The 12,642-nt window shown below is 37.9% G+C and overlaps 1 protein-coding gene across 3 annotated transcripts in view; it reads right to left on the bottom strand.

The window, feature by feature from the left end:
• Positions 1 to 12,642, bottom strand: part of RANBP17 (RAN binding protein 17) — a 318,451-nt gene that overhangs the window by 294,641 nt on the left and 11,168 nt on the right. For 2 of the 3 annotated variants that reach the window (XM_082622432.1, XM_082622433.1), the window contains exon 3: positions 8,820 to 8,910. The exons of the other annotated variant lie outside the window; for it this stretch is intronic. In XM_082622432.1, the coding sequence (XP_082478558.1) occupies positions 8,820 to 8,910 (91 nt within the window). The remainder of the gene's footprint in view (positions 1 to 8,819; positions 8,911 to 12,642) is intronic. 3 annotated transcript variants of the gene reach the window in all.

Here is a 12,642-nt window from a genome sequence, read left to right as displayed (position 1 = left end):
GAGCCTGTGCTCCGCAACGGGAGAGGCCACAACAGTGAGAGGCCCGCGTACCGCAAAAAAAAAGTGGGTAGCAAATTCAGCTATGAGCTTTCTAATGGAGGAGTGATTGAGGTAACAAATGGGCCACAAAAGTCTATCAGAAAAACGGAAGAAAAAAAATTTTTAAAGGGAAAAGATTCCATTTCTACTTTGGCCCCAAAGGCCAGCATACCATTTGGGAAAAGAGTGAAGAAAAAGTAAATATTAATACTTCACTATTTAACTAAAAGTAGCTTTAATGGAAACAACCCCAAAATTCAAGAAAACTTTCAACAGCCGTTCTTGACAACTGTAATGAGACCTTGATATAAAAAAGAAAAGTTCTCATGACTAGCACATTTCAACCTTAATTTTTATTAACATTAAAAATACACAGTTACACAAATACTATTAAAAAGCACAGATTTTCCTAGCATTAAGATAAATCTGAAAGAGGTTTCTGCTATGAATTAAAGTAATATGGTTCTAATTCAAAATGAGTTATGTACCAAAATGTTCATTGCAGCTCTATTTACAATAGCCAGGACATGGAAGCAACCAAAGTGTCCATCAACAGATGAATGGATAAAGAAGATGTGGCACATATATTCAATGGAATATTACTCAGCCATAAAAAGGAATGAAACTGAGTTATTTGTAGTGAGGTGGATGGTCCTAGAGACTGTCATACAGAGTGAAGTAAGTCAGAAAGAGAAAAACAAATACCGTATGCTAACACATATATATGGAATCTAAAAAAATAAAGTAAAAAAGTGGTCATGAGGAACCTAGGGGCAAGATGGGAATAAAGATGCAGATCTACTAGAGAATGGACTTGAGGATTCTGGGAAGGGGAAGGGGAAGCTGGGACAAAGTGAGAGAGTGGCATGGACATATATACACTACCAAACTTAAAATAGATAACTAGTGGGAAGAAGCCGCATAGCACAAGGAGATCAGCTTGGTGTTTTGTGACCACCTAGAGGGGTGTGATAGGGAGGGTGGGAGGGAGGGAGATGCAAGAGGGAAGAGATATTGGGACATATGTATATGTATAACTGATTCACTTTGTTATAAAGCAGAAACTAACACACCATTGTAAACAATAAAGATGTTAAAAAAATAAAATAAAATAAAGTAATATGGTTCTCTTAAGCTTCATTACATGTAATCTTTTATTTCAATAACAAAACTTATGAAAATGACACTGCCCTCCTGAACATAAAAGAAAATCTGGTTTATTTACTTCTATTATTTTTATTTTTAGTATTTTGAAAAATTTTAACCTGGAGGGAATGTGAGGAATCTATATGTAGGTAGTGGTAACCACTGGGAGGGTAATCTCAAAAATAATAAAACAACAAAACAGGAGACAAACCAAGTTTCACATTTAAGTTAGGTACCTTAAGTACACCTTCCCAAACTCCCTGAGCAAAGATACTAGCTAATAAGTTTATGATCTAAGGCAAAAAAATTTAACAGACTGTATTTCTGTTTCTTTAGTTGAATGTTTTACATAAAATATTCTCACGTTATGCTTATTACATGACCTATAACAGTGTTCCAGTTTAATAAGCAAGAGCCAATGATAACAATCAGGTAAAACAACAGCAATCTCATCACCACCAGCCCAAGATAATAGGGAAAAGCCATACCAAGAAGAAAATGAAATGTTCAGAAAGACACATGGGAGAATGAAATAAACGGCTGGAAAAATTCCCCAACAAAAGTTAACAGAAACTTGGAAAGCTATGCACTAGAGGCTCTTTGAGTGTCAAATGCCTATATGCTAACAACAATATTTAGCATTTATGAAACAAGTTAGAAATTAAAAGTGCTTCCCAGAAAAAAAGCTTTATGTAGCTCTCACAGCAATGTGAAGGTATTGCTATTATATTACTATTACTATTATTCTGTTTCCTAGACAAAAAAATATGAAGGTCAAAGAGGTGAAACAACTTCTCACAGTGGCCAAATCAGGTTGTTTTGGTTTGAGTCTGTTTCCTGCTTTCAAATACCGGTCAAACTATATATTTTAGTAATAATTAGTAATTCATAAACTCTACTAAGTCCAAACTTGTAGACAATCTTTTGGAGTTTACTATCATTAGACTGAAACTTTAGGTATTACACATTATAGAAATTTAATATGAAATATTTTTGACTGATTAATTGAAGTCAAGTAAAAAATATGCCACAAAGTCTATCAGAAAACATACAAAAAGAATATAAAAGAAAGGGGATAGACTCAATCTCTACTTTGGTCCCAAAGACTAGCATGTTATTCAGGAAAAAAATGAAGAGAAGGTAAATACCTCAACATTTACCTACAAGTGCTTTTTTTTTTTTTTTTTTTTTTTTTGCGGTACATGGGCCTCTCACTGTTGTGGCCTCTCCTGTTGCGGAGCACAGGCTCCGGACACGCAGGCTCAGAGGCCATGGCTCACGGGCCCAGCTGCTCCGCGGCATGTGGGATCTTCCCAGACCGGGGCACGAACCCGTGTCCCCTGCATCAGCAGGCGGACTCTCAACCACTGCGCCACCAGGGAAGCCCTCCTACAAGTGCTTTGATGGAAACAATTCCAAATGCTGTGAACACAAAAATTTGACCTATAATCTCTGCCTTGAGAGCTAGCTTATAAAATATTTGGAGGGAGAGACAGAAAGAAACTACCACAAGAAGATCAAGGTAAGACTTATGAGGTGAAGATGTGGAGAAACTGCAACGTCCACACATTGCTGCTGAGAACGCAAAATGGTATAGGTACTTTGAAACATAGTTGGACAGTTTTTTTAAAAGTTAAGCATAAACTTACCTATGACCCAGCAATTTCACTCCTAGGTATCTACTCAAGAGAAATGAAAACGTATATCCACACAAAGACTTGTATGTCAATGTTCATGGTAGCATTATTCACAGTGGCCAAAAAGCAAAAACAACCCATATGTCCATCAGGTGGTGAATGGATAACAAAATATCACACATCTATACAAGGGAATATTATTCTATAATAAAAAAAATGAAATAGTGATACATGCTACAGCATGGATGAACCTCAAAAACATTTTGCTAAGTGAAAGAAGTCAGATGTAAAAAAACTACACATGATAAGATTTTATTTATATGAAATATCCACAGAAGGTCAATCTGTACAGGCAGAAAACACCTTAGAGGTTGGTGGTATGGGAGCAGGACTAACTGTAAATGAGCATGGGGATTTGGGGAGGGATGATGGAAATGTTCACACAACTCTGTAAATTTACTAAAAATCAAAAATTGTACACTTAATAAGTCAGAAAGAGAAAGACAAATACCGTATGCTAACACATATATATGGAATTTAAGAAAAAAAATGTCATGAAGAACCTAGGGGTAAAACAGGAATAAAGACACAGACCTACTTGAGAATGGACTTGAGGATATGGGGAGGGGGAAGGGTAAGCTGTGACAAAGCGAAAGAGAGGCATGGACATATATACACTACCAAACGTAAGGTAGATAGATAGTGGGAAGCAGCCGCATAGTGCAGGGAGATCAGCTCGGTGCTTTGTGACCGCCTGGAGGGGTGGGATAGGGAGGGTGGGAGGGAGGGAGACGCAAGAGGGAAGGGATGTGGGAACAGATGTATATGTATGACTGATTCACTTTGTTATAAAGCAGAAACTAATTTAAAAAAATTGTACACTTAAAACAAGTTAACTTTATGGTATATAAATTATACCTCAATAAAGCTGTTTGAAGAGGGGAGTTAGCAAGGAAGGAAAGAGGGAGGGAGGGATGGAGTCAAGGACAGAGAAAGGGAAGGAGAATTGATCGACTTACATAGGTAATTAGACTTAAGCTACACTTTTATTTGAATAGAAGATTAAAAGGACAGCATTCCAGACTAGAGAAACAACATAAGAAAAGGCACCAAGGCAGAAATAACATCGCATGAGGAAAATACCTTCTGGTACAAATAGGCTAGTACCAACGAGATATAAGGCTACAAGGACGGAACGATCCATCAATTACAAGCTCATGAAAGGACTTGAATGCCAGGCTGAGGAAATGGTATTTAATTGATGAGCAATTGTAAGCCATCGTTAATTATACTAATAAAGGTAGAAAACAGTGTGCTGGACACAGAGAACAGGCAGCAGAGTTAATGTTGGGAAATAATGAAATATGTAGTCTGGGACCATATCATGAAAGAATGCGAATTTTAGAGTTGATGTAATAAAGACAATGTGACTTTGAGGCAATCTTCACATTTTCCATTTTAACTGACATACCAATTATTCTATTGACACATGTCAGACATGTCATAACATTCTAATCTACTTGCAGAAGCAAGAGTAGTAAGTCAAACTCAAGAAACTCATAAAGGAAACACATCATTTGTTGCTTGAAATTGTACGGTAGGTTTCTACTTTTCTCTTTTTTCCGAATTTCCTTTAATGAGTGTACTTTTTTTTTTTAAGTATCCATTTAAAAAACATAAGTGAAAGAGACAATCTGAATAGGCCCATATCTATTAAATTAATTGAGTCAATAATTAATAACCTTTCAAAACAGCAAGCACCAGGCCCAGATGGGTTCACTGATGAATTCTACCAAACATTTAAGAAAGAAATTCTACCATTCTCTACAATCTCTTCCAGGAAAAAGAAGGAGAGGGAATTCCTCCTAACTCATTCTATGAGGTCAGCATTACCTTAACACCAAAACCAGACAAAAACATTACAAGAAAACTTGTAGTTGAGCCAATATCTCTCATCAATATAGAAACAAAAATCCTCCACAAATTATTAGCAAAGCAAATCCAACAATATATAAAAAGAGTTATATACCACAACCAAGTGGCATTTACCCCAGGTATGCAAGCATTGTTCAACATTTTAAAATCAATGAATGTAGTCCATCACATCAATAGGCTAAAGAAGAAAAATCACATGATCATAATAGATACAAAAAAAGGATTTCAAAATATCCAACAGCCATTCATGATAAAAACTCTCAACAAACCAGGAACAGAGAGGAACTTCCTCAACTTCATAAAGAACATCTACAAAAAACCACAGCTGATGAATAAAATCAAAGAAATAAATAAATGGAGATATATTCCATGTTCCTGGACAGGAAGACTCAATGTTGTTGAGATGTCAGTTCTTCCAGAACTGATTTATAGATTCAATGCAATCCCAATCAAAATCCCAGAAAGTTATTTTTTGGATATTGACAAATTGATTCTAAAGTTTATACAGAGAGGCAAAAGACCCAGAATAGCCTACACAATACTAAAGGAGAAGGACAAAGTTGGAGGTCTGACACTACCTAAGTTTAATTTTTATAAAACTATAATAATCAGGGCTTCCCTGGTGGTGCAGTGGTTGAGAGTCCGCCTGCCAATGCAGGGGACACGGGTTCGTGCCCCGGTCCAGGAAGATCCCTCATGCCGCGGAGCGGCTGGGCCCATGAGCCATGGCCCTGAGCCTGTGTGTCCGGAGCCTGTGCTCCGCAACGGGAGAGGCCACAACAGTGAGAGGCCCGCGTGCCGCAAAAAAAAAAAAAAAAAAAAAAAAAACTATAATAATCAAGACAGTGTGGTACTGGTGAAGAACAGACAAATAGATCAATGCAACAGAATAGAGAACCCAGAAAGAGACTCCCATAAATACAGTCAACTGATCTTTGATGAAGGAGCAAAGCTAATAAAACGGAGTAAAGATAGCCTTTTCAACAAATGGTGGCAGAAATGGACCTCCACATGCAAAAAAATGAATCTAAACACAGAACTTACACACTTCACAAAAATTAATTCAAAATGATCACAGCTCCAAATGTAAAATTCAAAACTATAAAAACTCCTAAAACATAACAGGAATAAAATCTAGATGACCTTGGGTTTGGTGATGATTTTTTACAAACAACAACAAAGGCACAGTCCATGAAAGAAATACTTGATAAGGTGGACTTCATTACAATTAAAAGCTTCTGCCCAAGAGAATGAGAAGACAAGCCACAAACTGGGAGAAAATCTTTGCAAAAGACCTATCTGATAAAGGACCATTTACTAAAATATACAGAGAATAAGGAAACAAACAACCTGATTTAAAAATAAGCAAAAGACCTAAACAGACACCTTATTAAAGAATATATACAGACAACAAATAAGCATATGAAAAGATGTTCAACATCATATGTCGTTAGGAAACTGTAAATTAAAAACAGTAAGATTCTACTACACACCTATAAGAATGGTCAAAATCCAAAACACTGAAAACACCAAATGTTAGCAAGGATGTGGAAGAACAGGAATTCTCATTCATTGCTGATGGGAATGCAAAACTGGTACAGCCCCTTTGGAAGGCAGTTTGGTGGTTTCTTACAAATCTAAACATACTCTTACCATACAATCCAGCAATCACTCTCCTTGATATTTACCCAAATGAGGTGAGAACTTATGTCCACACAAAAAACCTGCTTTATAGCAGCTTTATTCGTAATTGCCAAAACTTGGAAGCAATGAAGGTGTACTTCAAAAGGTGAACAGATAAACTGTGGTACATCCAGACAATGCCACGTCAGTCAGCATTAAAAAGAAATGATCGGGCTTCTCTTGTGGCGCAGTGGTTAAGAATCTGCCTGCCAATGCAGGGGACACGGGTTCGAGCCCTAGCCCGGGAAGATCCCACATGCTGCGAACAACTAAGTCTGTGCACCACAACTACTGAGCCTGCGCTCTAGAGCTCACGTGTCTAGAGCCTGCGCTCCACGACCAGAGAAGCCACCGTGATGAGAAGCCTGTGCACTGCAGCAAAGAGTAGCTGCCGCTCACCACAAAGTAGAGAAAAGCCCGGGTGCAGCAACAAAGACCCGGTGCAGCCAAAAATAAAATAAATAAATTTTTAAAAAAAGAAAGAAATGATCTACCAAGAAATGATAAAACATGGAGAACCTTAAATACATATTACTAAGTAAAAAAAGCCAATGTGAAAAGGCTACACACTGTATAATTTCAACTACATGCATTCGGGAAAAGGCAAAACTATGGAAAGAGTAAAAAAGATCAGTGGTCGCCTGGAGTTAGAGGGGAGGGAGGGATGAATAGTTGGAACACAGTGGCTTTTGAGGGCAGTGAAACTATTCTGTATAATACTATAACGGGGGATATGTGTCATTTATACATTTATCCAAACCCACGGAATGCACAACACCAAGAGTGAACTCTAATATAAACTACGGACTTCGGGTGATGATGATGTGTCGGTGTAGGTTAATCAACTGTTACAAATGTACCCACTCTGGTGCAGTATGCTAATACTGGGGAAGGCTATTCATGTGCGGGGCCAGGGTGTATATGGGAATTCTCTGTACTTTTTGCTCAATTTTGCTGTGAGCCTAAAAGTGCTCTAAAGAAATAAAGTCTGTCTAAAATGTGTGTGTTGGGCTTCCCTGGTGGCGCAGTGGTTGGGAGTCCGCCTGCCGATGCAGGGGACGTGGGTTCGTGCCCCGGTCCAGGAAGATCCCACATGCCACGGAGCGGCTAGGCCCGTGAGCCATGGCCGCTGAGCCTGTGTGTCCGGAGCCTGTGCTCCGCAACAGGAGAGGCCACAACAGTGAGAGGCCCGCGTACCGCAAAAAAAAAAATTAAAATAAAATATGTGTGTTTATGTGTATAAAAGTCAAACAAACAAAATCACAATGTTTTATGACAGGTTTATTAATGTTTGAATCCTTATTTTTTAAACTGTAAATTTCTCTTTTGCTTTCTTAAGCACACAAGTCCATGAGAACATGGATAAATTCTCCTCTAGGTTTTCTTCAGCCTGGTAGGTTTTTTTTTTTTCGGTAGATGTTCTTTATCAAGTTGAAGGAGTTCCCCTCTGTTATTAGGTACTTAAGAGAAATATCAGTCAAACATATGAGGCAAATGACAAATCATTGGGGGATTTGACCATTCAAACACTGAGCTTAAAGAACCATCATATATAATACTACACTTTAACTTTTCTTTTACACAAATATGAATCATGTAAACCTTGAGGCTGGAGAGCAGAAATGAGTCAACAGTCTATTATGAACAAAGATAACAAAAAAATTCCCATACCTCAACTATCAGAGTTTTGTCCATATGAAAAACAAATTCACACACTTAAAATATGAAAATACATTACTTCTGAAAGCATATTGGTACTTTATAGAATCACTTTTCCAATTACACTAAGTTCCTAGCACTGTTTATCCATATACACATTATTTTCCTAATTAGTAGGAATCTGCTTTTGATTTTATATGCATCCCATATGATTTTGATATAGGATCCTGAGAAATGCTGGAGAGTAGACTTCTTTCCCATCATTTAGTTGTATATGATGTTAAGACAATCGCTAAGAGCATGGACTCCACAAAAATTGTGTAAGTTTGAATCACAGCTCTACTTCTTGCTAGATGTGTGATGATCTTGGGCACATTATAGAGCCTATCAAATCTAATTTCCTCATTTATAAAATGAGGATAACAATAGCGCCCATCTCAGAAGTTTGGTAGATAAAATGAGATAGTGCAAATCTTAGTAAATAGTATAGACAATAAAATGCTAGTTATTATTTATTATCAAACTGAACAAATGCTTTTCTGACAACACATTTTTGTATAACACGTCGTTGTCTATCACTACATGTGTAAAGGAGACTGGACTACTCATCTTTATAAATGACAATAAAATAACTTGCATGCCTGTTAACAGTTTAGCATATGTAAGAGCAAAAATTATTTTTAAAGTGCAATTTGATAAAAAGCATAATAAACCACTTACTGATATCTATTCTTTGTTCAATCGGCAAAGGACTGACTCGGCTAATAAGTTTTGAAAGACATGTTGCTGCAAGGAGTTGAGCATAGGATGTCTGTAAAGAAATATAAATTTTAATAGATTAATCAAAATACTATGATAAGGGGACTTCCCTGGTGGAGGAGTGGTTAAGAATCCGTCTGCCAATGCAGGGGACATGGGTTCGATCCCTGGTACGGGAAGATCCCACATGCCGCGGCGCAACTAAGTCCACGCGCCACAACTACTGAGCCTGCGCTCTAGAGCCAGCGAGCCACAACTAGTAAGCCTGTATGCTCTAGGGCCCGCGTGCCGCCACTACTGAAGCCCGCGCACCTAGAGCCCGAGCTCGGCAACATGAGAAGCCACCCAGCTCGCTGCAACTAGAGAAAGCCCACGCGCAACAACGAAGACCCAACGCGGCCAAAAAAAAATACTATGATAGGAACTTTTCCTAAGCAATATCGGGAATTTTTCTGGTTTTCCAAACCGGCAGATTTACAAGGGATAAAATACACACACACACACACACACACACACACACACTCACAAGGGTGGGGTAGTTGAGGAACGTATAGGTAGCCTTTTCAAACGGCAAGCAGTTGTTGGGCTACTGAAGCCCGCGCACCTAGAGCCCATCCTCCACAAGAGGAAAAAAATGATTATGAGCAAGTTCAAAAAAAATACACTTACCGTGTCTACATAGTCCTGCACGTTCTGCCCTCTGATTACCTCTTTAAATTCATCTGGTTCCACTCTTTGCTATCCTCTGACCACAACAGCCCTCTTTCAGTTCCTTTCAAGGCCTTTCCCACCCTGACCTCCTCACTCCTTCATATCCATCCTGGTTGTATTCACTCTGACCACCAATTGTCTTAACTTCATAGCATATTCAGTCCTTCAAAATCTGATTCAGTTATTCACTCTACCCCCAGCAATCTCTTGTAAAGATAGCTCTATTTTTTTTTTCTCTAGACCAGAGGTCAGCAAACTAAGGCCTGTGGACCAAATCCGGCCTGTTTTTGCAAGGCCCATGAGCTATGTATGGATTTTACTATTTTAAACAGGTGGGAAAAAAAATCAAAAGAATAATATTTTGTGACATGTGAAAAGGACATGGAATGCAAATTTCAGTGTCCATAAATAAAGTTTATTAGAACACAGCCACACGCACATAGTCTGCTTTCAGACTATGACAGCAGGGTCAAATAGTTAAAACAGCATATGGCACTCACTGCCTCCTACTGCTGCTCAGTGCACTATAAACCGCAGTGAGGCACTTACTAACTTCACAGCACAGAGTGCCATGAGTACCACCATGACGTGACACGCACCTTTTAGTATTACCAGTGCATATCTGTTATGTCAAAACAAGAAAAGATAGAAAGGCACTTCAAATGTCTAACTTTTGAGGCACAGTGGAATGTGGATCATTTTGTTATTGAATCAGATGGCAAAGCAATGTGCTTTTCATGCAATTGTACTATAGCTGTCCTCAAAGAATACAACATATGTTGACCATATCATACCAAGCACTCATGTCAGTATTCCTAACTCACAGGTAATCAAGTCAGAAAAAAGGAGAAAATTTAAGACAGAATATCTATAACAGTGAAATTTCTCCACAAAAAAATAAAGTGAGGCTGCAACCAAAGTTAGGTTTTGAAATGGCTCATTTGTTAGCCAAGTAAGGAAAGCCACTTACCAACAGAGTTAATTAAATCACCATTATTTTATTGCAGTAGCCAAAGTTACACATGCAGAGAACATAAACTTCAGACTACTAGACTTTCAGTGAGAATAAGCCCCAGATAGTTGAAGATATTAGAGCAACATCAAAATTCAATTTCAAACCGGGTGAATGATTTGGAGGTTCTCCCTAGTTCTTGATGAGTTACAGATGTTACCAACATGTACTGCTCATACTGTTACCGACATTATCTGTTTATTCCAGAAGTCAATGCTAAGTTTGAAGTGACTAAAGAATTAATCTCTATGAAGAGTCTGCATGCAATTACTGGTCAGAATATTTTGAAAGAAGTTGAGAAAATGCTAATTCTGTACAACCTGAAGTAGTTGCTAAAATGTGCCACAAGTGGTGGTAAAAAGAAAAGACTTAAGTGGACAAATTTACAAAGCTTGTAAAAATGTAAGAGACTAAATCCTGTGGTTATTCATTTTATTATTCATCAGTAGGTACTCTGTAGTAAATATTTTAATCTATCATGTGTTAATGAATCAGCAGTGTTAACAGTGGACTTCAGGGACTTCCCTGGCAGTCCAGTGCTTAAGACTTCACCTTCCAGGGACTTCCCTGGTGGTGCAGTGGTTATGAATCCACCTGCCAATGGAGGGGACAGGGTTCAAGCCCTGGTCCGGGAAGATCCCACATGCCGCGGAACAACTAAGCCCGTGCACCACAACTATTGAACCTGTGCTCTAGAGCACACAAGCCACAACTACTGAGCCCACGTGCCACAACTACTGAAGCCCACACACCTAGAGCCCATGCTCCGCAAGAAGAGAAGCCACCACAATGAGAAGCCCGTGCACTGCAATGAAGAATAGCCCCGACTCGCCGCAACTAGAGAAGCCCGTGCGCAGCAACGAAGACCCAATGCAACCAAAACTAAATTAAAAAAAAAAAAGACTTTGCCTTCCAATGCAGGGGGTGCGGGTTCGATCCCTGGTCGGGGAGCTAAGATCCCACATGCCTTGCGGCCAAAAAACCAGAACATAAAACAGAAACAGTATTGTAACAAATTCAATAAAGACTTTAAAAATGGTCCACATCAAAAAATAAAAATCTAAAAAAAAAATCTAAACAAAACAAAACAAAAAAACAGTGGACTTCAATTCACTTTCATGAATTCATCTTCAGTTCTGGAAATTTCTGTCAGAAATAGAAGCTGAAAATTCTGACTTGCCCTACTGCACAGTAGTTCAATAGCTTGGCAGTGGTAAAGTTTTACTGCAATTTTTTCTTGCTCAGGACTGAGAGTGAAATTTTTCTGAATGAGAAGAACCATTTTTATCCACTATTGTTGAACATTCAATAGCTTCTGAAGTTAGTTTTTGCTTCAAACTTGATAATGTCTCTTAATGAATTCAACCTAAAGTTACAAAATTGTCTAAAAGGCAAACAGTGCTTAGTACTAATGTGAAACTTACAATGCAATAAAGTTACTCTAATCACAACTAACATTGATTGAATCACAAGTAATATCAAGCTGCTTTATATACTTTCCACACATCAAATATTAAAACAAGCAGCAAGATCTCTATTGCTGAGTATATTTTCTGAGCTCAAACTATGTTCCAGCAGCACATTTTTTCAGACCTTGTTGCAAATGCAAAGGAAATTTCCATATTTCAAAATCCATTTAACTGTGCAATTGAGGAGCCTCCACTTAACCTTCAATTGGAAGTGATTAATCTAGAATGTAATGACATCCTAAAAGACAAATATCAAGAGAAGTTTTAACAAAACTCTATACATGCCTTCTAAGTGATGAATATGCTTAATTAAAATCATATGCTCATCAGCTGATATCAATATTTGGTAGTACCTATCTGTGTGAAGAGACATTTCCAAAGATGAAATCTGTAAAATCTCATTACAGATCAGTATTAACATATGAACATTTGTAATCAATGCTAATGATAGGAAATACTAACTCTGAACCCCAGTTAAGCAAAATGTCATCCCCAAAAGAATTATTCCATTCTTTTCATCAGTAGACTTATACTACAAAAAAACTGTACTCAATTATTGTATTTTAAAATTCATAAATAAACTTTGTGGAAA

Source organism: Mesoplodon mirus, assembly GCF_964341445.2.
Source record: "Mesoplodon mirus genome assembly, chromosome: 5".
Taxonomy (NCBI): Eukaryota; Metazoa; Chordata; class Mammalia; order Artiodactyla; family Ziphiidae; genus Mesoplodon; species Mesoplodon mirus.
The sequence above is the reverse complement of the archived record's forward strand: the minus strand, read 5'-3'. Positions and strand labels throughout refer to the sequence as shown.